We start from the raw sequence: 27,949 nt of genomic DNA, 5'->3' as shown, positions 1-27,949 counted from the left end.
AGGGCAAGAACTCTCGTGTTTGTATATCTACTTCGCCCAGACACAGTCAGAAAGTCAGTTTGCTGCTTCAGTTATAATTCAAAATAAGATAGATACCTGGAATATGACGACTCGGCCTCCCTTGTCGCCAGTGGCGAGCAGCTCGCCATCGTGGTTGAACTCCACGCAGGAGATGAGGTCGGCCTCTGTGACGTCACCTGACTCAAACAAGTCTAACCTGGAATATGACGACTCGGCCTCCCTTGTCGCCAGTGGCGAGCAACTCCACGCAGGAGATGAGGTCGGCCTGTGATGTCACCTGACTCAAACAAGTCTAACCTGGAATATGACGACACGGCCTCCCTTGTCGCCAGTGGCGAGCAGCTCGCGCTCGTGGTTGAACTCCACGCAGGAGATGAGGTCGGCCTCTGTGGCGTCACCTGACTCAAACAAGTCTAACCTGGAATATGACGACACGGCCTCCCTTGTCGCCAGTGGCGAGCAGCTCGCCGTCGTGGTTGAACTCCACGCAGGAGATGAGGTCGGCCTCTGTGACGTCACCTGACTCAAACAAGTCTAACCTGGAATATGACGACACGGCCTCCCTTGTCGCCAGTGGCGAGCAGCTCGCCATCGTGGTTGAACTCCACGCAGGAGATGAGGTCGGCCTCTGTGACGTCACCTGACTCAAACAAGTCTAACCTGGAATATGACGACACGGCCTCCCTTGTCGCCAGTGGCGAGCAGCTCGCCATCGTGGTTGAACTCCACGCAGGAGATGAGGTCGGCCTCTGTGACGTCACCTGACTCAAACAAGTCTAACCTGGAATATGACGACACGGCCTCCCTTGTCGCCAGTGGCGAGCAGCTCGCCATCGTGGTTGAACTCCACGCAGGAGATGAGGTCGGCCTCTGTGACGTCACCTGACTCAAACAAGTCTAACCTGGAATATGACGACACGGCCTCCCTTGTCGCCAGTGGCGAGCAGCTCGCCGTCGTGGTTGAACTCCACGCAGGAGATGAGGTCGGCCTCTGTGACGTCGTCTTCGAGCGTGCCTTTCACCTGGCTGAAACACCATGTCGTCTCCCCACCATTGCCTGAAAACATACTACGTGTTACAATGGATTCAAGTTTTAAGCCATGATGGGGGATGGGTGATGGGGTAGGGTTTTTCCGCGAAAATAGCATATTTATCTCTTTATTGCTCTTGTATATTCGAGCAATAGAGTAGCAAATAGTCGAACCAACTGGTTCCTTGTCATAGCCCCTGGGCTATAAGACTCAGTGGCGGATTTGCAGTCTTTGCCACCCTAGGCTCCAGGCCCTAATATAGCCCCTTTCGCAGCATCCATCATATTGACTACATTTTAAGTTATTTTTTGTTATGATCAGCGAATTTTTTGTCACAATTTGCCACCCTAGGCCCGGGCCTACTGTACCTTTGGGCAAATCCGCCACTGTATAGGCCTGCCTCTTTTTACTATGCTGCTATATGGATCTAAAAGCATAAAACCTCTGTGACTGTCTGATTGCATTCAGATTGACGAAGTCTGTTTGTTTGTAAGAAAAAATTAAACTCCTGCTATTTTTGGTGTTAAAGTCTGTGCGGAAAGAGTAGTAGAATGTTTAATTCCCATATATTCCACGACTCTTCTCTTTCCGCACAGACTAACAGTTTTAATCTGTAACTTTTCTCAGTTTCAAACAGCTCATCTACAATAACTAACTGTCATCTTTAGGTACTTTTTCTGTGCGATAAGATAACAAGCAAAAGCTACCACTTTGCCGGTTACCAAGGCGCGAGTGGCGCGACTGATATGCAGATGCTCAGAAAATAATCCTAAGGACCTTTTACACAGTGAAATCTATTTAAAGATTTAATCATATGTACTAAAAAGGTAAGAATAGACTGAACCTTGACCTGAAGTTTGGCGTGCAGCAGATGTACCTGTATTCTGTATTCCTCTCTTCCATACAATAAAGTGTTACTTCCTGAGTTGCTGACAGAGTGAATTAAATAATTGCTCTGGCAAATAAGAAAATCATTGCCTTCCTTTGGCTAAATTCATGTGCCCAGAATGTTTAAAAAAGTATGTTTTTGTGTGCAATAAATGTTTCTCAAAATTTAAGTCTGACATCCAAGAGTCGAAGACTTTAAAAAAATATTTTTCTCATGAACTGGCTATAATAGAGAAGGTATCTAGTTACATGAGATAAATGCAATTGAATGATAATTATCAGCAAACAGCAATTGAAATGGACTTTAGTTCATTTCAGTATAATTGATTGGTTGATTACACAGTGACCTTTTATCTTGATGTTAGAATATACATAAGTTATGTTATTTACTTGTGTTACGCATTATCATTGCTTATGGACCTACTGGTACACTAGCGACCCGCCCCGGCTTCCCACAGTTTACCTACAAATTATACACCTAAACCTTCCTCAAGAACCACTCTATTGATAGGTGAAAACCGCATGAAAATCCGTTCAGTAGTTTTTGAATTTATCGCGAACATACAAACACACAAACAGACACGACGCGGCGGGGGACTTTGTTTTATAAGGTGTAGTGATACTGATAATACTGTAAAACTCCACGGGGTATTTTTTTAATTGCAAGTTTTTAACAAGGAGATCAATCTTATTTTTAAACTTAATACAAAAAGATTGTTGTTGTAAGTATAACATTCGTATGCGTCAGAGGGTTGTTGTAAGTATAACAAACGTATGGACAGATTTGAGTATGTTTATCAGAAAAGGCTTTTTTTAGGGTTCCGTACCCAAAGGGTAAAACGGGACCCTATTACTAAGACTTCGCTGTCCGTCCGTCCGTCTGTCTGTCACCAGGCTGTATCTCACGAACCGTGATAGCTAGACAGTTGAAATTTTCACAGATGATGTATTTCTGTTGCCGCTATAACAACAAATACTAAAAACAGAATAAAATAAAGATTTAAATGGGGCTCCCATACAACAAACGTGATTTTTGACCAAAGTTAAGCAACGTCGGGAGTGGTCAGTACTTGGATGGGTGACCGTTTTTTTTGCTTTTTTTTTGTTTTTTTTTTGCATTATGGCACGGAACCCTTCGTGCGCGAGTCCGACTCGCACTTGCCGGGTTTTTTTGATACACCTATGATGGTTCTTAGATGATATTTATGTTTTTAGAGGTTTTTAAATTTGAGTTGTTACATAATTATGAAAATTAATAAACATCGAGATCCCTTATTATTTTTAGATTTGAGTCAATTTGCATTCCTGCAAATCTTGCTTTTAATTGTGGTGAATCAGTAAGTCACGAGTGACTAGATTAATTTTTATTGCCTCATGATGACAAAGATAAGGATTGTTATTCCTAGGAGTTGTTTGTTGTAGATAATAATCAGAATTTTGATATCTCACATTCACACTTTTTCTATTATATCTACAACTATTGGATAGAAAAATAAATCAAGCATCACAAAGAGGAAAGGATTAGCACTAAATACAGAGATTAATTATCAAAAAGTACTTTATAAAAGTATGTTAGTACACATTGGTATAACCAGTAAAATCAATTCACAAAAGCTGGTATTATTTATTAAATTTTTAAGTGTAAGTAGGGTGTATTCGGGTAATACCGAATGTCGGATAATTCCGAAATTCAGATGAAAATCACCTTTAATTCCATCATAATAAAAATCTCTTTTCGGAATTATCCGACAGTTTTCGACATTCGGAATTACCCGAGTAAACCTTACCTAATATATTTATACCAAGCTGCTGTAAATTGGTTTCATTAATAAAGGAATTTATTAAAATTATTCGTAAATGCAATGTACTCTAAAAAGGTGAAAGCAAAGTGGGATCAAAATTAATAAAACCACACCACTTACTGACATTAAAATTAAAATTAGCAAGTTAGTTAAAATTTATGCCACTATACTATAGAAAACATTTTCCAAAATATTTACAAGTATTTTGTCCAAATAGCAAAAGAATTCACCCCAACAGTGATTTCTTCATTAATAAAATTAGTACTATGTAATGTAATGTAGTATGATAAAAAAAAAAATCATACACTTTCTACTGTAGTTGAAAACTTTAATTTGGGAGCCATACACTTTATTGTTATTGTAGAATGGTTAAAAAGGCCGAAATTAAAATAGATCATACAATCTACTAAACATAAAACTAAGAAATCATTGTTGGGTCCGTACGAGGAATAATTCTTTATATAACACTTTACCACTATAATTAACCTCCTGAGACTAATGTACAGTCGCCATCAGATATATCAGAGCGGCCGAGGTGCTTAAAAATATCTGAACACGCACTCTAACGCCTTGACAATATAGGCGTGCTCAGATATTTGTGAACACCTTGGCTGCTCCGATATATCTGATGGCGACTGTACATTACAATGTACATATTTGTGCAATTTAATTTGAACCTTTCATGAACCAAATAAAGTAACATTTCTTTTGTTTCATTGCTTTTTAAAACAAACGAAATACATTCTAATTTACTATAGAATAAGGTTCAAATTAAATTTGAAAGCTTTGCAGGTGGGTCTTACGAGGTAAAAATTAAACATACAATCACACACTGTGTTCCAATGGAGTCGGCACGAAGGGTTCCGCCAATTCGCAAAGTTATCATTTATCCGAATCCGATGATTCGAAAACCATGGCACTTCTTTCTTTTTGAGCATTTCAACTTGTATAAAGAACCATATGGAAAATCCTAAATTATTAATAGTACATCTTGAATTAACACCAGCGTTATTATAGCCAATTAATTACTTAGTTCATTTTTTTAACAGATAACAAGTGAGGTCTCATACACACCTAAACAACAAATGCCTTACAAAGATGTCTAACCTGTTCCTACTGTAATGGAATACTTTAAGAGATGAATAGGAAACATAACACCTCTTTTGTGATGTTGGTTAATAGACAAGCAGGATTTCCAGTTACAGGTCCTGAACAGGAATAATAGACTATGGATTGTATACTGCTTATGAAATAGTGTACCTTGTTATTAGAAGATAAAGTCCAAATTTGTACAATAATTTCAGGACCTACAGAAGATGGTCCGTCTTGCAAAGTCATTCTACAAAATATGTATTACGGCCCCGACACTATCATTAGCAATGACATGAAATTTCATGACGCTCCAGCGTTTGGTCCAGTCAGGTCATGACAGTCCTAAATCTCCCCACACACTTATCAGTATTTCTATCAGTATTTTCATCATTACCTTTCACGGGGAATTTTAAGTTATTATTTTCCTAACCGTTCTTAGTTATGTTGTAGTGTACGTTTTGAAGAACACAAAACCAAGACATTATTCAATCATCGATTCAAATATTTCTAACCTGTCGTAATTATACTATGTACTGTGGCAACTCTATGCCCGATGAGCCAGAAAAATGCAGAAAAAGAAATAGTTAATTAAAAAGAATATTTATTTGTTTCAACCTTTTCGTGCGTGCGTGCGCCATGACTGTGTGAAAGATTGGTAGTTAAAAAATGTATCCAAATATTTTTTTTTATTCTTACCACGAACCGGGAATCATACCTATTATATGGTGTACCGAACGCTACGCTACTATACGACGCTGACTGTACCTACTGGATTCTTCTGTTATGTAAGAATGTATAATTTGGTTAAGAAAAAAGGTACCTGATATGTAGGGATTGCAATCCGGTCCGGCGGATCCGGTAATCTTGCCGGATCCGGCACATTTTTCAAGATAAAGTGATCCGGTAAAGTGAATCAAAGCGCTAAAATATAAAATAACAGCTTAAAACACTGCTAAAATTTAAAAGTTCTCGCCAATATTCGAATTTTCTCGCTCGCAAACAGCAACACAACAACTTGTTTGTTAGTTGACGCCAGTCTTCTAGCCGACGAAATATGTGTAGTCGTAGCGTTGAGATTTCCGTGCACCGTAAGTACTGGATTGGTTTATATTCAATTTATTGTGTAGTTTCATTGTAATTGAATGTACATGTTCTTTCGTTTTATTTTGTACAAGCCATTATAGCCCACTTAAGACATAGGTTTTTGGGGTATCCGAAATACTAATACTTGTACATAATTATATTAATTATTAAAAAAGTGGTTAGGATTTTGCTGATTAAAACTAGTCGGGGTTTCTGCGGTTGACCTGACGTTTAGTAAAAACAATATCTGTGGAGGTTCGAAGTAAGGAGGTATAAAAAAAGAGTCCGTCATAAAGCAAGTTCGAACGGGATAGTTTTATATGGAACATTCAACCATAAACACTAACTATTCATTCTCAATTAGTCATAAAACTTTTTAAGCTTTACAGGTCTGATTTAGTTAATATGTTTTATCCTTCTTACAAATACATAAGTCAAAATGAGAGATAAAGACCAAAACGAGAAGATCAAAACTATTTATAGCTAATTCAGGTCAGTAACGCGTTTATAAATAATGCCATAAACCAGAGAGTTTACTTATAGGATAGATGCATACTTACAACATGTTATTATATAAGGCCATATACAGAATATACAAAATAGGGATGTTGACCATATTTTAAATAAGTGTTCCGTAAACAAAGTTTTGTACGGAATACTAAAAATATATTGAACTCTATGCACGAAATAAAACGCAAAAGGGAATATTACGCAAAAGTCGGCGTAGGGTCCACTAGCAACTTCAGAGGGTCTACTTCGAAATGCGAAAATCGAAATTTCGTTATCAGTCCCTAACGCTCGAATACGCAAGAGTGATAAAGAGGCAGAAAACGAAATTACGCGGTAAGCCCTCAGTATGTGCTAGAGGCGCCCCCTACGCAGAGTATTGCGTAATATTATTCTATTTCATTTCCCTGAATAGGGAATATTACTCGAAACTCTGCGTAGGGGGCGCCACTACCACCATCCATCACAATCTGGGGGTCTACCGCGAAACACGAAATTTCGTTATCTAACCTCTCTATCACTTTTCATCATCATCATCCTCACTTTTGCATATTCGAACGATAAAGAGGCAGATAACTAAATTTAGATTTTCGCGTTTCCCGGTAAAAATATAATTAAATAGTTGTAAACAACATAAAATAAAAGGTTTTTAATTTTTATTTCATGTATGGAAACTTTTAGAAAGGGACAGAGATTTTCTTTGTGCATCGTATTCCGCATGTTTTCCTTTTTTCTTAAGAGTCAAGTGAAAATAAACTTTAGAGCAGTGATAATACGAGGGTTGCACTGAAAATGTCGGGAATAGAGAAAACTGTCGCATCTAGACAGTCAATCTTTATTTTAATGCATACTTAAACTCAAACTGACCACGCATATAAATTTTCTTTTGAAAGTAATCATTCTGTAATGCACACGGCTCATAATCCCAAAGTCCTTTTTGTATGGCGATTTTGGGGCCTTAGTGGTTTTGTATGAAATTCGTGGAGTAGCCAACGGAATTGAAGTTTTTTTTACATATATATGTATATAAAAGATTTTTTTACTGTTGTCATATGAATATTTAGGAATGTCGAAATCTGCCGACATGCAACTTTTTTGGCAGTCTTTTTAATTAACAGCACAAATGCGATTTTAATTTTTGACGTCGCTTTGGAATGACATGCTTCTTTAAGATCACCCATGGGATAAAATGAAAGTGACTTTCATATTTAATTTTAACTGCAAACGAGCGTACGATGAACTCTAGTTCATAAAAAAATAAGAGAAGCCCTTTGTAACTTTTATTTGTTCGCTGAGGGCATATTGAAAACCGTTTAAAAATATGATCCGAAAAATCACTTGGTCAAAAATTCAAATAATGTTCGACATACAATTTTCAAATTGCCAGTAATTCTTAAATACAAATGACAACCAAATGGAATATACCTTAAAAGTTTTATAAAGAGTTACATTTTTATAAATTATATGCCTCTTTCTATTATGTTATTTCTAAGTGTCCCATTCCCGAATATTTCAGTGCGACCCTCGTAGAGTACGTATACTTCACTTATTGATTTAAATGCCAGTAATGACTCTTGTTAGTATAAAACCTTCTTCTAAAGCACTTTAAATGACGGAATGAGGGATTAGAGTGATGCGCTCCACTCACTATCAGTATAATGTCATTATTTTGACATTTCTTCAAAAATATTAAAAATGTTTAATAACTTCATTATCGTCCATCATTCTTTCTGTCATTTCTGATTCCATCATTCTAACCAATTCACTGTCAGTATAATGTCATTTCTATTATCATTACTTTGACATAACTCCAAGACTGACGGAAATTATTAAAATAAACTTCATTACTTGCCGTCATTCCTTCATGACACTCCCTACACTATCACTAAAAACGTCATTCCGTCAAAGTAATGTCAGTATCCATGATAGTGTCGGGGCCGTATATATATTAAATATACCTACTTTATATTATGCTACGTGGATCAGATAAGTACACTCATATAAATGGTAGGTAACATAGTGGTAGCACCACTTTATGAGTAGGCACTGAAATAAGTAGAGGCTTGAAGAAACTGCCACATTAATTCAATTTTCACTTGTATAAATAAAAAAAATTGTTTAGATTTAGTTATTCAGTGAAAATCTGGTTACAAGTAACTTTGTGAAAATAAATATGTTTTACATGCTTGAAACAAGTTGCAATAATACCATTGTCTTATGTATTTTAATAGAATTGTATTATTTTACTTTGAGCATTGTTATTTGAACTAAGATATTTGAAGAACTAAAGGTTTATTACAAGATATTGTAAGGTCTAAACTGGCAAATCTGCTAAATATATTTATAATGGTACAAAACATGCTTTGTTTTATTATTAGCAGACTTGGTTGATTGACCTAGGTACGTATTGTGACTAAGTGCCTTAACAAGGTGTTTAATAGTGTCTGATGTCAGGTAATTCTAGTTAGGTATTCTCATGTTTATGTCAGATACATGAGTTTTTATGAGCATTTGTTACTTTCCTCGGGTCATGGCAAAATAGTGTAAGGTCTTACAACTGCACATTTTTAAATTCATCATTTAATTAAGGCATATGAAGAATTCTAGATTCTATTTTGCCCTTTGTGGTAAGACAGTCTCACAAGCTAGAAAAGATAAACTTTAGATAATTTTATACTAGGAAGACAAATCAGACTGACATACAAGTATTTTTGAATTTATGAAATGGATTTTATACAACAATTCAATTATTCTTTTTTACTTAAGGAACAGCGGAGGCTCCCAACACAAACTATTTTTGCTTACAGGGAGGCTCCATCCCTTAGCTCACATTTGTCGTGTCTTCTTCTTCAACCTAAGCCTTTTCCCATTATCTGGGGTTGGCTCTCCTTGTCCTCTTTCTCCACACAGGACGATTGTGCAGTTCCGGCGTCAATATTTGAGCTTTTCAGGCCATTTTGGACCGCTCACATTTGTGCTCACATTTGTTGTGTAACTTACAAAAATAAAGAATTTTGTATTTGTATTCTTTTAATCTTTGGTGATGCTCGCAAATCTATAGTTCGTTTTTTTAGCATTAGAAAGAACTCCACAGAAGCAAGCGTGCAGTTTTTATCAGGCTCTTTAATTGTTAATAATTATTGAATTATCTAATGTAGCATGGTCAATACATATAATTTACTTCAAATTATTACCGCTAAAAGAGCTGGATTTGGAACCACAAGCTTACTTCTGCGAAGTTCTTTCTAATGCTAAAAAAAACGGACTATAATTAGTAATCCATCAACCAGTAAATCAAAGCTCAATTTGTTTTATAACATATAGGTCTCAGGAAACTAACAATTTGGCACTGGACCAAGTGCTGTCTACACATTAGGAATGTAAAGATCCATGTCCTTGTTTATATGCGGAATAGAATAGAATAGTTTTTATTCGTAAACACACAGACAATAGACATACATAGAAAAAATATAGTGAAAAATAAAGTGTCACAAAATGGCCCCATCTCAGCATGTTGCTTGCGACTTCCAGCGCTGATCTTCCTATGAGACCATCAAGTGAGAAATAATCACGGAAGGTAACAGACAAAGGAAACAAACATATAATAATAATCGTAGATGTATAGTGTCTGATAGTGTTCATTGATAATTTGTAATCATTGATCCGTTAATGAAAGTACTTGTCAATTAATCAATTAATGCCAGTTGCACCAAACCATCTGTCACCGTTAAAACATCCATTAAATTTTATTGTGTGTGAATTTTCATAGTTCACTGCTGAGTGACGTTGATCAGTCTGTCAAATATGGTTGGTGCAACTGGCCCTAAGTCTGATATTCATGTTTCTGCAGACATTTTTAATTATGGTCTCAATTACTTCCTGGCGCAGACGCAGCTAGCGGACACCCTAACAAACTGAATATTAATGGGCCCTGATAATTGCCTAAAATCTCATATATAACCTATATATGTTATTGTATCAGATTTAAGATAAAATTGCAAAATGGCAATGGAAATCTTTCACCATATATAGACATTTAATTCTTAATTTAAGATCAACCCTACTTCATTGTACCATACAAGTGTTCTAAATATTTTGTTTCATTGTTACTATACATATTATGTATCCGGGAACGATCATAGATGTTGAGTTGCATGTATACTACATAGAGACTGCACAACTATGCTTTTAGTGCATACAATTGATTGCAGTTCATTATATGACATGGCATCAATCTAAATTATGATGCACAGGCTCAGATAACACTCATATAAAGGACAGATGACAATAATAACATGGTATGTATAGTATATTGTTCATTTTGTGATAAGTTTCTTTCATTGCATTTGCAACACCTACTGTATGTGTAAATTTATTAATTTCCGCTACCTAAAGGTTGTCTGGAAGAACAATAGGAGCATTTTAGTGATAAGACTACCTGATGTTTACTTCTACTTGTGTTGCTGTTTCCTTTCTCTATTTTTTTCTTCTATGGTGTGCAAAAAAGAGTACTTGTATGCATATTTTTTTTTTATCCCAAAATAACCCAGTATTTTAAATTATTTTATGCTCTTTACGGGGGCTGAATGATGTATTTAGGTAGCAACTTCGTATTATTAGATTGTCCCATTCAAAATGAAATAATAAACTAAAGAACGAAAAAGAATGTAATAATACCAGTATTTTTTGTATGAAGTAAAATCTGGCTCCGAGCCTTGTGTTTAATATCCTCATACTAATAGAATTTATTTATCTGTTTGCTGAATTTAGGGCTGCAAGGTGTAGACACTCAATAATCTCACTATTTAACTGACTATTTCTTTCAAAATAAATAAGTATAGATGGAGGCAATCAGTTCAGAAGGAGGCTGGCTCGACTGCTCTCAGCTGGAAAGAGAGCTGGAAGTAGCCTCTCAAGATTACAACAAATGGAGAATTTTCCTGTGAGCCTCGTCTCTAATGAGGGAAATCATCATCATCATAATCAATTGTCCATGATAATAAAGCAATTTCACTAGAACTTCATACATGATTATCATACTTTTAACCAAGTGGTTAATTTTGGCTTGTTAATTAAAGTTGTAATAGTAAGTACAATTTTGACAACTTTCAACATTCATATTGGTAAGAAGACCACCATTAAATAAAATAGACAAGGTATTTTATGCTGAATGAGTAGCAGAAACCATCTTGTAAAAATCACATTTACCAATGATGAGGTCATTGACTTTGTACTATCAGTTTTTAAACAACATATCCATATTTAACTTACCAATTTATAAACAATAGAATCTTAATACATTCTGTTTTAAATTTGTATAAATTAGTTTTCACATCAAATGTTATACTGCAAAAGCATGCTCTATGTGAAAATCTACCAATAATTATTACTGAAAAATGCAAGGGAAAGATGATATGAAGAGTCTACATTCACTGCATAAAAGGTTTACAGAAAGGGTAGATGTAAAATGAAGGTATTTTTTAAAGATTACCCTAGTATTTGAACAAAACAATATGTGCGGTATGTGTTTATCTCCATTGAACTGAGCAAAAAGATTGCAAACACATGTAGGGACACCAGTAAACCAAGGCAATCTTCATTGTATGTTACCTAACACCAACATCTGGCCACAATACGAAAGAAATCTTAGCTAGACTGTGTCTCAGACAAATATGTATCGATTTAAGCGTTTATCTAGTGTTTAGTAGGTTTAAATAAGTGTATTATATGCCTTACATGTTAATGAATTGTATGTGATCGACGTCAAACGGTAGGCGCTTCTCTGACCTTCACAATCAACAATTATTTCAGTCATCTGTTACATTGCAAACAAGTATCATTTACAGAGTTTTACACAAAAATATGACTTTGATAATGTAAAATATACCGTAATAACCGTTGCGAGAACCTTCCCCGTGCTTAAAACTCCAGTGTAACAGCGAAATGTAATAAGTAAAGGTTAAAAACGATCGGCTTTGTAAGTTACGACAAAATAACCAAACACTTCCACTATGCTATGGACACTGTTATCAAAACACTAAATACAAAGATCACACCAATTACAAGAACATTGCATTTACCGTCGGAGTTTGAACGATAAAACATCTTCGACTTATTGCGATTCTCGATTCCGATTTCGCCCTTGAGTAGCGGGCGCTAAAAGTCACCACTTACCGGCCATGACAAAGCCCAGCACAAAAACTTAAGAGGTTCGATAGTTTTAGTACACAATCACTTCAATGTTTTGCTAAAACATCACACAGATTTGCAGATGAAAACAGATTAAAATCATTTCAACATTACATCGGTAAAAAGCAATGGCGCTCAGAAATACAACAAATTGCTACTGCAGAGTTCAGTGTTGCAACACTAAAGTTTACAGTTTCTACTATAGCGTTTATTTTTTTCCGACAGTAGAGCGTTATTATAGATGGCCAAGCAAATCTTGTCAGTAGAAAAAGGCGGCAAAATAAAAAAATATAGGCGCGAAAGGTTATCGTCACAGAAAATTTGAATTTCGCGCCTTTTTCTACTGACAAGATGTGCTTGACCAACTGTGAATACAGTCTGACAAAAAAAGAGTAGAAATTAAAAAGTGGCAATACTGTAGTGTCGTTCAGTTTTCTTTTGTAAATTGGTTTGAAAGGGACGACACTACAGTATTGCCACTTTTTAATTTCTACTCTTTTTTGACAGACTATAAATATCAAAAACAATATTATGTAAGAAAATCCTATAATAACTCATACATATTGCTGCGATTGAATGAACAAAGAACTATTAAACATTTTTTTTTTTAAATGAATGTTTGATTTGTGTATTTTGAACACATATAGCTGGTCAAGCAGATCTTGTCAGTAGAAAAAGGCGGCAAATTTAAAAATGTAGGCGCGAAGGTATATCGTCCCATAGAAAAATTGAAATTCGCGCCTTTTTTTACTGACAAGATTTGCTTGACCAGCTTTATAGAGTCGGACCAAAAAAAGTCTGCAGCGGATTTGATAGCCCACGCAGCGCAAGTGTTATTTATACGTCATAATTTCATAGAGATTTGACGTTTAAAATAACATTTGCATTGCGTGGGCTATGAAATCCGCTGCAGACTTTTCTTGGTCTGACTCTATACAAACATGAACAATATTTTTTTAATATTGAATTACTTCAATGTCGCATACCGATTCAAACTATAATATTTAACACACTTTAGTAGATTTCATTATTGCTAGTAACACTGGACAATAAACTGTCACATAGAAATATTTGTGTTGAACAGAGTCGTTTGAAATATGTTTGAAAGCCCGCAATTAGGATTGTTCATTTTTTTTCAAATGTTCTATTTCGAAAACCATTTCGAGATATAAGGGTTTTAAACAGTTTCCGACATTTGCTGCGATATAATAATTGAGGATTGAAGATATTTCAACAAATATCCTTATGACCTTAGTTTGACCTTCTCCTGGGCTGAATGTAAAGTCATTGCATAATAAAAGTTATCGAACCATAGTAAATAAATCCGTCACTCACGTATTGTCAAAGTTATCATTGTCATCGATTGTCATAACAACATTTTTCAGTTAAACCGCTGCGCTTGTTTGTTACAATTTGATTTATAATTAATACCTAAACAGTAGATTTCATTGCTTAATAATATATCAAAAACCTTGTTCCTATGTGTGGGAATGATTCACAAAAATAATAGTTCGAATCCACGAAGACCTACGACGTGAAATATGGTGCCGTGAATTAAACTTGGAATACCTGCCTACTTCACGTGTTACACACAGTATTGCTGTGAGAATCACGTCGATGTAAGTATAAAATTAATATTAATTTACTACAATTAAGTATTTAAAAGCTCACTTTATTGGTAGGGTCGTGGTATCTATTTATTTTCTGTGGTAATGTAGCCAGAGTATCTAAAGGCAAACCGTTAAACAGAGATGGTGCCTACTAGAAAGAAGGAATATACAAGAATACATAGCCATACTCAAAATTCAGCCTGAAACTGCTTTAAAAAGATATAATTTCTAATTTCCAGGTACATGTTGCAGTTCAAGCTGCTGATATCATGGTGGACAAGACTTAATAAAGAGTTGTGAATAATAAAACATGTTTTTGTTTACCTACTTTTTTATTAATTTGGGAAATATGTTATATATGTTTCCAAAAAAAATAGTAACTTTACATTAAATGTATGTTTATCATGTTCTGCACGAGCATCTGACAATGATGGCTTCTTGTTGATCATCCAGAAGAGAAGTGTATGGTTTGTTATTTACTCTGTTCCCAGGCATTATTTACGGTCGTAAAGAATTACGACGATTAATAATTAATATGACGTTCGTTTCAATACAAAATGCTCAACTTTGTTCTGGGCCCAAGTGCAGTTACATATCTCACAGCTGTATCTAAATAGGAATCACGATGACCTGAAATAATAGGATATAATTAGCAAAATTGGCATGTTCTTAATATAGTAGTATTAAGTATGTAGTACAATATCCAAACAATGGTGAAGCCGGTAGAAAGCACCCACTGGGTGCTAAGCTACCTTTAGCAATGGACGCTTGTAACGATTTTATGAATCCAATCTTCTTACAAATCGAATCAGTTAAAATATATATGATGTAGGTAACTTACATTTGTATTTTTGCTCCCTTGATTTCAGCCAAGTTATGGTTGGAGTTGGATACATACTCCAATAAAACTAAGTTATATTATATAACTTAGGCAGATTTCTAAATAGGTATTTTGAAATTAATGATTCAAAATAAACGAGTTTTCCATTCCAGACGATTGTTATTTATAGAAACACGTGACACTGACATTGTCGACAGGTGACATTACAATCAATTGACAATGACAACTATTTTTTTAATGCTTGTTGTTGCTTGTGCATTATCCTAATCAGCCGACGACATGTAATTTACGAGAAGTCGTATCTCATATTTTCAATAAATTATAAATATTCAACCGAGCCACGAATTACTAAATCATTCAAATTGGTATCTTAAATTAACCTATATTTTCAGAAAATAAAATAAAAATGGGGGTCTAAAAAAAATGAACAATCCTAATTCATTATCTACATAGTGCTGCCATCTATTAACAACTTTGCAAATTACGACGATTCGAAGCCGGGCCGTATAGTTGGTAGCATTGTCGTTATGTTATTCCCGCCAACTTTGTATGAAAATATTACAGCTACTAAAGTTTTGATTGAATTGATACCTTTGAAAATATTTATAGAGTTTGTTCGGAAAGAGAAGAGTCGTGGAATGTACTGGGCTCCATACATTCCGCGACTCTTCTCTTTCTAAAGAATTTTCATGTGATGTTTGACATACATTTTTAATCCTTACTGACAGCTTATACTCTTTTCAAATTTTAATTTCATAACAGCAAATTGTCAATGTCAAACTTTTAAATATTGTTTAAATAGTGCGGTGGTTATTATTTCCGAAGCCTTAATTTTTTGAAAAGTAGTAACATGAGTAAAACTAAAAAACTGAATCTGAGAAAAGATGAGGATGAGGAAGAGGAAGAAAAATTGGAACTATGGGCTGCAGTAAGTAATTATATTACAAGCTTTTATTTAGTTTCACCTGACCGTTGTCTGTCTGTCGGTCTGTAACCAAATCTTGCAAGTTAAATTTGATCCACTTCCCGGTTCCCGATTGAGCTGAAATTTTGCATGCATGTATAAATCGGATGACAATGCAATATTATGGTACGATCGAGCTGATTCTGATGATGGAAATAGGAGGTGGCCATAGGAACTCTGTGTAAAACAGCGCAACCTAATTGTGTTAGGGGTTTTTAGAAATGTCTCGATGAGTATTAGTTGTCTGTCGTAAGAAAAGTACAGTCAGCGATAAAAGCTTGTACCAAAAATGAAATTTTTGCCAAAGACTTATTTTTATTTATAAACTAATTTACAGTATATACATGGTGCTACATTGCGACGCCAAGTCCCTACCTATATTACAATGTACTTGCAGAACAAGGACTAAATAATTAGGTATTTGTTTTACAAGGGTGCAAAGTTGTTGTTTAACCGCTCGTGCTAATATTGATACCGGAGGAAATGAAAGATTCCAAAATTGAACCACGAGCGTAGCGAGTGGTTCGAATAATGGAATCTTGAGCGTTGCGAGGGTTTCAATTAAAGCACGAGGGTTAAACAAAATTTGCCCACGGGGGCAAATTAGTTTTCACCACACCAGCTTGGAAAGGCTTACTTTGATGCACTTCAAAAACTGATAGCAAAGTTGCATTTTATTCACATGTGAGGCAAAGTAATCAAATGCAAATTATGAGTTGTTTTCTTATGTTTGCTGGTAGAATTGACTTTTAAACGATGAATTTGGATGATAAATATTTAATAACATTAATTTGGATTTGATTTGGTTTGATTTTGTTTGATATTTTACATTTAATATTTGCTTCGGGTTGGTGTGGTGAAATTTTATGTTTCACTTGGGGGCAAATTTTGTTTAACCCCCGTGCTTTGAAAGCCTCGCTTCAAGATTCCATTTATCGAACCACTTGCTACGCTCGTGGTTCAATTTTGGAATCTTTCGCTTGCTCGGGTATCAATATTAGCACGAGCGGTTAAACAACAACTTTACCCCCTTGTAAAACAAACAACTATTTCTACATTGTCTATTTTTGATATTACAACTCACCATTCTTATGAGAGTGGTCGAAAATGACGCTCAGTTTCTGCAGACTGTTCTGCCGTGCCTCAGCGAACAGGCGCCGCTTGTTCTTAGGCGAGGACTGCGTGGCCAGCGGCGATACTACCATCGTGGTGGTCGCCATTTCACCATCACAGGCAGTCTAGAACAGGGAAATAAATGGTTACGCTGCGTCTTACGTAAGCGAACAACTCGCGAACGCGACTCGGCGCGGCGCGGCGGGCCCAAGGCGTTCGCGTTCGTAACGAGATCGCCCACGTAGGACACTTCTATAGGTTGAATAATTTTACAGTTTAGACTCACTTGTTTTTAGTCACTCGCGCGACATGTTTCGGAGAGCCTAGGTCTCCTTTCTCAAGCACTAACAGTAACAGCTTACCTATGCTTGGCTTGCGTATGTCGCGCGAGTGACTAAAAACAAGTGAGTTACCTCGGCTTAATAAACCTAAGGAAAACAGGGCCAAAGTCACTGAGTCCCTTTTCCAGGCCGCACCAATCTACAAGGTTTTCCCAAAAAATCCAAATATATTCCAATTAGGAGCTTTGATGAATCTTAAATCGGAATGCTAAAGGCCTGTGCACACCGGCTGCGTGTGTGTGACGTGCACGTGCGGCGTTGTAGTATATAGATCCTTATGAGAGATGGCACACCGCTTGCGTGACGTGTGCGTGTGCGGCTCCAACATTTTAGCGCACGCATACGCGCACGTCACGCACACGCGAGCCGGTGTGGCTCGGCCTTTAATCGCACTATACCTAGGGTTAATTAATGTTACGAAAACAACGCGTCAGTAAGTGTTAAACAAAGAAATAATATGATATGAGTAACGACAACTGTCAATATAATTACGACGCTTTGTTTGCTATTTTCATATAATAATGGATTATCCAGTGCGAAATCGTGTTGTGTGTGTTGATTTGTGAATTAGATGAACACGACAGGGGATGTACTTACTGCAGATGCAGGGCTATAACCGCGAAAATCGAAGTTCGCAAATTGCGGGGATTTTTCTCTTTTACTCTAATTACGTTACTCTAATTACAGCGCTGGTGGCCTAGCGGTAAGAGCGTGCGACTTGCAATCCGGAGGTCGCGGGTTCAAACCCCGGCTCGTACCAATGAGTTTTTCGGAACTTATGTACGAAATATCATTTGATATTTACCAGTCGCTTTTCGGTGAAGGAAAACATCGTGAGGAAACCTGCATACACCTGCGAAGAAATTCAAAGGTGTATGTGAAGTCCCCAATCCGCATTGGGCTAGCGTGGGGACTATAGCCCAAGCCCTCTCGCGCTCGAGAGGAGGCCTGTGCCCAGCAGTGGGACGTATATAGGCTGAGATGATGATGATGATGACTCTAATTACGCCTTCGTTGGAGTAAAAGAGAAAGATCCCCGCAATTTGCGAATTTCGGTTTTCGCGGTAGCCGCTCTGATGTTTTGTTATTGTCAACAATGTCAACTATTTACTCACTAAATAACTATGTACAATGAACCGTAATATCTGGGAGTCCGAGCTTTGCTCGGAAAACATATAAGATTTCAAAAATGGGCGTTTTCCCAGAGATTAAGACCTAGCTAGATCGATTTATCGCCCCATATATAAAATTTCATTGAATTCGTTAGATTGGCCTTTTCCGAGATCCCCTAAATATAATATGTCGACGCGTCTAATAAACTTGCGAGTCATAATAAACTACGCAAACGCATACGCACATGCACGATCAGTCGATTACAGAGGTCCTACCGCGAACCACGTTCGACGTGTTGCCTCTCTGTCGCACTTGTAAATTCGTACGTAAGTGTGACAGGGAGGCAACACGTCGAACGTGGTTCGCGGTAGGCCCTCAGACATGCAACGCAAGCAATGTGACTTTCGGAATATTATGGCTCCTCTACACGATGGGCCAACGCCGGCCACTCCAAGGGACGCAGCCATGCGGTAGAATGAGATAGCAATATCACTTGCTCCCTCTAACGCATAAATGCGTCCCTTGGAGTGGCCGGCGTTTGCTCACCGGTGTTTACACAGTATTGGGTTAAATAGTTGTTAGCGTTGTTACAACGGCTGACGAAAATGTATAACACTAAGATATACCTTATGCGTTTGTCTGTTTGTGACTTTGTGTGTCTCTATGTTCGCGATAAACTCAAAACCTACTGAACGGATTGTAATATTTGTCATGCGGCTTTCACCTATCAATAGAGTGATTCTTGAGGAAGGTTTTTAAAATGTATAATTTGTTAAAGCCGTGCGCAGCGGGGCATGTCACTAGTTAAGAGCCAGCAGGAGTGGTCATTTCTCCATACAGACGTACTCGACTGTTTCCTCCGTGGGTTTTGATGCTAGAGCAATGATTTTTTCAACACAGATTAATATTGTCAATATCTGTGTCGCACCGTTTTGCTTTTTTTATTTTTGTTTTTTAAGGCGCTAGAGCCCTTCAAAATGGCCAAAATGGCCTCATTGACTTTGCCGCAATGAGAGGCGTAGTATTCAAAACTGATATCAATTAGCCAAAAAAGCAAAACGGTTCGACACAGATAATTTCATAATCATTTAGATTTCCAAATTTGATTACGATGGTTAAGTTTTGGAGAAGGAAACAGTCGAGTACGAAACCTTGATTTTTGAGATTTTTACGCAGGATTGTTCGCCTTGTCCTTATCGCACTAGTTTTAGGAGCCGCTTCCGTTAGCGAGATGGGTATATTTACCTAAAATATTTAAAACTCAGCTCCTGTTTCGTCTTAATAAATAATAATACGCGCCTACGCGGTCAAAGTGTTGCCATGTGATTAATCGAACTAACTACCGCCCCACTTACTAATTAGTTTTGCCATTATTGATTATAGAAACCGCAAGAATGCTCTTAAGGTTCTAATTATGATTTATCACGATCAGGCCCCTATTTCACCAACGTGACAGGTGCGACAATTCGACAAGTCTCAATGTTGCTGACGTCACAGGCATTCATGGGCTACGGTTATCGCTTACCATCGGGCGGGCCGTATTCCTGTTTGTCACCATCATTGTATTATTTATAAAAACTTTATTATATCGGCAAAAAACAAGTATTTCTCTTTTGATGTTTATGATGATAATGATGACAATTGTCACAAGATTTCAAAGAACTTTCGGTAATTCTTGACAGCAAACAAATGAGTTCTGTGTCAGAATTTCGTGACAATTGTCGTATTTCTTGTGACAATTGACATTAGCTTCGCAAAATAAATACTTATTTACTGGCAATATAGTGGAGTTTTTTTTTAATTAACATGTTGGTGGCAAACAACCACACCGCCCGTCTGATGGTAAGCGGTTACCGTAGCCTATGGAGGCCTGTGACGTCAGTAACAGTGATGTCGACAAATGCGACATTTGTTACGTTGGTGGAATAGGGCCCAGGACTAACAGAGCCTTCATTGATTAATAAGATAAATAATTATCTTATACTAATTCATGAATTGAAATAGTTCGTCTAACCTAACTTTGCACCGACTTAAATAGATAAATAGAAAGAACGTCACACTGTAATAGAAATTTGATATTAATTTAAACAAGCAATTCTTGTTTATTTATTTATATACTTCGAGCAACACCGGCTTCCGACCGGAATTTATATATGTAAGTATATATTTCGGGGATCTCGGAAATGGCTCTAACGATTTCGATGAAATTTGCTATATGGGGGTTTTCGGGGGCGAAAAACCGATCTAGCAATGCCTTATCTCTGGGGAAACGCGAACTTTTGAGTTTTTATATGTTTTCCAAGCAAAACTCGGTCTCTCAGATATAATTACTTATAGTAGGGGTATAGGTTAAATATAAGTACATATTTTAATGAATTTCATAATAAGTGCCAAGGCGTAGATGGCGAAGGGTGAAAATGAAGGAAAATTAGGCCAGACACAAATAACATTCCTAAATTAGGCCAAATTATATTAAACTTGAGAAAAATTACTCGAGTTAATTAAGATGGTGGTAGTTAGGGGTCATCCATTAATTACGTCACACGAATTTCTAGGTTTTTTGACCCCTCCCCCCTCCTTGTCACACTTGGTCACATTTGGCAAACCCCTCCCCCCTAGTGTGACGTCACATTTTTTCTACGAAATCGCCAAATCGAATTAAAAAAAAAAAATCTTTATTTCAGAATATTAAAAAATTCCATACAATATTGTTAGTATCATATCATTAGTATCATTACAGCTACATGTTAGTAAGTACCTACATTAAAATTAATCATTATCATTATACATATAGGTAAATAATTGACACAGTGTTTTGACAATTGACAATGAGATCAAGATTTATAAATAAATTAAAATTAATTGAAATCATGAATATGTAATAAATTAAGTAAGTACCTAAGTATTATTAATATTTTATCAAAATATTTTTGACGATATAAATATTAGTAATTTTATAACCCAAAACTGCTTAGGAAAGAAAATTAAACGAATAAAAACGATTATCGTTTTAAAAATTGTTATTTAAATGTACAGCGAATAAAATAATTTAAAAATATTTTAATAAATTTTCGGTTACTGATGAAGTTAAAGTGACGTCACAAACTTTGTGTCTCCCCCCTCCCCCATGTCACAATATATCACATTTTCTTTACCCCCTCCCTCCCCCGAAACGTGTGATGTAATTCATGGATGACCCCTTAGTTGTTAGGCAGTTAAGGGTAAAAATATTTTTATTCACGATTTAATTTTCGTCCTGTATACACAGGAAACACCATTCATGGGACCTGAGCCGCTACTGCGAAAACCGAAATTCGCAAATTGCGGGGATCTTTCTCTTTTACTCCAATGGAAGCGTAATTAGAGTGACAGAGAAAAAATCCTACAATTTGCGAACTTCGATCTTCGCGGTTATAGCTCTGTTATTTCCCATCAGTACTGCAGCGCGTCGCATCAAATCGGAAAGAATCGGTTATGATTGGGATCTCTCATTAAACTTAATCAAGCCGAATGTCAGTTCCATTTACTCGCATTAATATAATTGTTCGGTGGTTCCCCTTTACTCGACTATTTTGTTGGCTCCTAATTTAATAAAAAAAAACTAAACCACGTGACTCGGTCATTCGGTAATTAAGTAGGTACTTACTTACCTATAATATTTATACGGAATTTTGTCATTGGCCGAACGACCGATTTCGATACCCTTTTGACCTACTGATACACATATTAATCATACTATCCTTCTTACATTAAAAGCAAATGTTTGTGAAGGAAGGTGATATTCCTTGCTCTACTATTTTTAATCGCAAACGGCTTTTTAACTTGGCTTGAATGGGTACCTACGTACTAATAAGGGAGTTCATGACCTATGAGTACGACCTTAAATTAATATAATAATGTACATTCCTTAATAATATCCCATTTATAAGGGAGAAAATCCGAGTCCCCAAAAATGAATTATATTGAAGCTATTGCTGACCGCTGGAACAGATCCCTAAAGGTTCCATCACACAGCCGCGTTTTCCGGGCGGGGCGTGAGCGTTTTCTATGTAAAAGCGGCGCGCCCCGCTCAAGCCCAGTGACTCACGCTGTGTGACGAAGCCTTAAGTGTCGTAATGGTCTGGCTTAGATCAAAAATCACAATTTCGATAATCAGAGCCACAAGCATGTAAATACGCGGTACACGGCACAGATTTAAATCCACAATAAAATTCCTAGGCTTTGACGAGGGGGCAGCCCTACCGCAGCCCTAACCCACCACTACCAACCAACTCGCTTGATATATTTATTTTTATTTCCTTATTTCAGTTTAAATAAACTTGTTGTTGCTTAGTTATTAATTAATTATTTTTTCTCATTTCAGGACGCGAATGACCAGTTGATCAGAGAACGTGGAAAATGCATGGAACGTACGTAAACCTATTATGTGGTGTTACAAGCTTTTATTTACGCAGCGTACTACGTAGGCGAACAACACGCGAACGCGAAACGAAGCGATGCGGCCCGGGGTGAAACAATCCTTTGATACCTATAGAGGCGATCTCGTTGCGAACGCGAACACCTTGGGTCCGCCGCGCCGCGCCGCGCCGCGTCGTTTTCTCGTGTTGTTCGCTTACGTATGACGCGTCGTTTTCTCGAGTTGTTCGCTTACGTAAGACGCAGTGTTAGTTTCACCTGTCCCGTTGTCTGTATGTGTGTCTGTCTGTAATCAAATCTTTCAAGTTAAATTTTTATTTTCCGGTTTTCGACGAAGCTGAATATTTGCATACACATGTAAGTCGAGTCTATGTTGCTCTGTGGTCTGTGTGTGAGTCTTTGTTGATCGATTAATCGGTCTTTGGCGTTGGACCTGCTGTTCGTATATATCGGTCATTGGCGTCCAAAAGGTTCAATCTTGATACGTCCGATACGTCACATTGCCCTTTGTTTCCTTTTTCTAGAGAACCACCACGTGCAAGTGATGTTCAAAGAGCTGGAAGATTGCCAGGAACGAGTGAAGGATAAGGACTACACGGCGGAGACATGCCACCAAGAGATGAAGGACCTCTTTGAGGCAGTGGACCACTGCGTTGGCGACAAGGCGTTCCTTTTGTTGAAATAAATCATTTACGGTGTTTATGTCTTTTTTCTCTGGAACCACGCTACACAACTTCCCCACCAAAACCCTGCTGTACAGTCGCCATCAGATATATCGGAGCGGCCAAGGTGTTCACAATATCTGAACACGCACTCTAACGCCCTGACAATAGGGGCGTGGTCAGATATTTGTGACCACCTTGGCCGCTCCGATATATCTGATGGCGACTGTACAGACACAGGCAGACCCACTTAGCAGAAGACACCAGTTCTCAGTTTGTGAGAAAAGGTTGGTACTATAAGGCCCACTTGCACCATCCCACTAACCCGTGGTTAAGCGGTTTAACCGTCAACCCAGTGTCAAATTGTACTGGTAACCATGGTAACTCCAGGTTTAACCGGTTAACCCCGGGTTAGTAGAATGGTGCAAGTGGGCCTAAGAAACTAAACACAAGTAGTAGGTTAACTCGGTCTGACAACGCGACTTGCCCACCAAAACCCTGCTGTACAGACAGGCCCACACCCACTTCGAGCAGAAGACACCAGCCGAATCTTCCTCTACAGACAACCCTAGAGTTAGACCAAGTTAAGTTTGCAGCGATTTTTTCTATGAAATTATGACGTGGAACTTAACGTGTGAAGGGTAAGGACTACACGGCGGAGACCTGCCACCAGGAGATGAAGGACCTCGTTGAGGCCGTGGACCACTGCGTTGGCGACAAGGCGTTCCTTCTGTTGAAATAAACATTTTACAATGTTTATGCTTTTTACAAGCTTTTATTTACTTTCACCTGACCGTTGTCTGTCTGTGTGTAATCAAATCTTGCGAGTTAAATTTGATCCACTTCTCGGTTTCCGATTGAGATGAAATTTTGCATGCATGTATAAATCGGATGACAATGCAACATTATGGTGTCATCGAGCTGATCTGATGACGGAGACCGGAGGTGGCCATACCATAGGAACTCCGTGATAAAACGAGTGTTTGGGATTCTTAGAATTGTCTCGATGAGTATTATTTGTCTGTCGTAAGAAAAGTACAGTCAGCGATAAAAACTTGTACCAAAAATAAAATTTTTGCCAAAAACTTTTTCTCTTAACACGTTCATCCCAGCCGTATCTTCTTCTACAGACATAAGAGCGATAAAGCTATATGTCTGCGCAATAAGAGCGAAAAAGTCACGTCGTTCGGGTCGGCTCGCATCGGCCGGTGCCTGCCGACGCGTCAACGGTTTTTTCGCTCTTATTGCGTGGATATAACGCTTCATCCGATCGGATTTTGCCGGATGTGCGTCGATATATCTGGGGAGACCCTTACGTAAGCGGGCGTAACGTTTCCAAAATGAGATCATATCTATATTTCGGCACCCATATTCTTGTACTAACATTTATTGTAAATAATACTGTTTATATATATCGCCCTATGGGGAAATTCAATATGGTTCAGCGGTCAGAGGTCATATATACCCTCATATAATATCTATGCTTTCGTGACATTTGTGCGACAGTGCGGACCCTGGGATAGCTGGGACCCTATGATGGATGGCGCCTCTGGGAAGGTAAGGGTCTTGCGCTATTAATTTTGTAGACGTATGGGCTATGACAAATGTTTTTGAAAACTGTGGACTTTTGAGGATTAAATTGAAACCATTTCTAAATTGGGCCTTGGTTTTAAACTGGCGCCCAAAATAATTACTTGTTTCTATTTAGAATCACGATTCTAATACATACGTTATATGTATGTATATTAATGCTAATAATTTATATTATATTATACCGGGTGTAGCCTGTAATATGAGCAAAAAATTGAACTGTAAGCTGTACTCCTCATACTGACCAACATTTGTTCAGCAACTTAATGTATTGCGAATTTTCCTATGTTTAAGGCGTGACAAGCAACGTCAATCACAATGATATGGCGTGGCAATGGCGTCCATTGAAGGTAATATGCACCGTGTTTTTTTTGATTTCCGTTAATTTCAAGGGTGCATTCCTGAGCTTAAATCAAGTAACTTTCCCAAAGACACCGATATTCTAATTAACTCCATTTCGGAGATAATCAATCATTTATTTTTTTCTTACAAGGCCTCTACAAGCGTGTACACTTGTCTTAGGGCCGGGCCGGTTTACATACTGATTAGTGTTTAGAATGAGTTCATACATTTGCTACTACACTTAAGTACAATCTCGGTCGATCAGTGTTCGAAATGACATTGATATGCCATAGATTTCAATTGTTTGGTTGAGTTAAATGTAATGCCCGTGTTACAACAACGCTATATGCTACATTTAATTACTTTTTAAAGTTAATTTTCTTGAAAATAAAAAAACAAAAAAAACGTTTTTTTATTTTCTAAATTAACTATGCCATTTAGTTATCTTAGACGTACTTAACCATACCCCGAAGTTAACGGAATTCAATAAAAACACGGTGTTTATTTTGTATGAAAAATAGGGACTATAAATACTTCATAATTTTTAAAAGTTGTTGAACAAAAGTGTCACCGTTTGAGGAGTACAATCTATGTTTTAATTATTTGCTCATGTTACAGGCCACACCCGGTATACCTATAGGTATAAAAACGTAGGTATATCATTATTTGCAAATATATTTACCTTTGATATATCTGTTTTTCCTAATCCATTGCTAAATAATCATGACTGAAAGCTAATAAAATTCTATACTCCAACGTCTTCTAAACATGAATAAGGTTGCATATATACATTATCTTCTTTATATCAAAGCAATAAGACTCATTTTCAAATGGCAGCACTAAACGTAGGTACCATTTATATGAGGCAAGACATTTACACCCTGGGTGCTGGAATTTATGACAAGACACATTCCTGTCTGTTCGTACTAGTTCGTAAAGGAACGATGTCGACCTAGATTCAGGCCCTAAAATGTTAGGTACTGGAAAGACAAGTTAGTGATAAGACTATCAATTATAGTAGGAGGGGCCCTTTGTTTGACATAATTATTGAAAGCCATAATGCACAGACAAAACATCCTCCAGACTGAGCATAGTCGCGCTACCCCCTCTGCCATGCATACGGTAATTTTACTCCATGTTTGAGTCGAAAGTGTCTTTGTGTGACTTCCGTGTCTTTAAACGGACCAATCACGGCACGGGACTTCGCTCACCTCGTCCCGCGCACCCCCGCATTTTTGGCATCATCGGTTGCATGAAATAATTGCTCTAAACTTTTGGTCTAGACTATGCCATAATGTAATGATTGTCAGATTATCATTAGTCATAATTCTGAAACCGTTAACTATTCAGGATTTTCGTAGGGTTATCCTATAGATAAGTTAGGTTATGTTAGGTTTGTCTTATGGCAATCCTGAAAAGTTACGCGTTTCTGAGTAAAACCAAATTATGACTAACGAAAATGTGGACAAACAATACATTATGACTTAAAACTTTATGGGAAACAATAGAGCCCTATGAGTAGGACTTGATCTAGAGATAAACATTAATCAGTATATGACTTGTCAATCAACTGTCAAACGAAGTGTATCTTCTTTAATTTTATTTGCTAACTGCGACTGCTGTTATTCTGCGTCGTGGGCGCTACTATATTTGATGTTTCTAAATTAAAAACATAGCATTTGAAAAACGCCATCTACAATATTGATGAGGAAACTATGGTATGTGAATTCAATTGAAGTTGAATTGCCAATCTTTATTATTTACTCGTGTGTAATATACAGGATGGTAGGTAATTGGATTATCCGTGAAAATCGTGAAATAGAGTGGGACTGAATTCCGGAGCTGTACGCCTATTGAAGTCTGTAATGTTTACGCTTTTATATTAAATACCATAAATCTGGGTGCGTAGCCGATATGCCAACAGGCGGTGGCCGACTTCGCCCACGCCTAGCTACGCCACTGGTGCATCTTCTAATATACAGTGCAGAGCAGTGCAGAGTATATGAGGGTGTATCTAGACACGCGGCAGCGTGTCAAGCCAAGTTCAAGCAAAGGAACTGGCTAGCCAGCGCCGAGTGTAATATTACACGAACCACTTGGTGCCACTTTTGACCCTTCTATAACTCAAAACATCTTTGACGTAAACACATAAAACTACGTGTGTTTAATTATATCCATAAGGATATCTCGAAGCCCAAATTTCATGAAGCTAGCTCAAACGGTTATAAAGGTACTAGCTGTTGCCCGCGACTTCGTCCGCGTGGAAGCTTATCTTCAACATTTTACATCTTTAGTACCGATATTTTTCATATCCAAGCAATGTTGAAATTAAGTACTTTTCTTT

The 27,949-nt window shown here is 37.3% G+C and overlaps 1 protein-coding gene across 5 annotated transcripts in view; it reads right to left on the bottom strand.

The window, feature by feature from the left end:
• Window positions 1-27,949, bottom strand: part of LOC134675171 (protein phosphatase PP2A 55 kDa regulatory subunit) — a 228,153-nt gene that overhangs the window by 153,797 nt on the left and 46,407 nt on the right. For 3 of the 5 annotated variants that reach the window (XR_010099703.1, XM_063533361.1, XM_063533364.1), the window contains exons 2-3: window positions 17,113-17,266; window positions 924-1,078 (exon numbers count right to left, since the gene is read on the bottom strand). Coding sequence is in view for 4 of the 5 variants with exons in the window: in XM_063533361.1 (XP_063389431.1) it covers window positions 924-1,078; window positions 17,113-17,248 (291 nt within the window). In the remaining variant the exon portion in view is untranslated. Of the gene's footprint in view, window positions 1-923; window positions 1,079-12,504; window positions 12,779-17,112; window positions 17,267-27,949 lie in introns of those variants that run through there. The other 2 variants (XM_063533362.1, XM_063533363.1) reach the window with 2 other exon arrangements.

Source organism: Cydia fagiglandana, chromosome 21 (assembly GCF_963556715.1).
Source record: "Cydia fagiglandana chromosome 21, ilCydFagi1.1, whole genome shotgun sequence".
Classification (NCBI taxonomy): Eukaryota; Metazoa; Arthropoda; class Insecta; order Lepidoptera; family Tortricidae; genus Cydia; species Cydia fagiglandana.
Note: the sequence above shows the minus strand (reverse complement) of the source record. Positions and strands in the feature narration are given on the sequence as shown.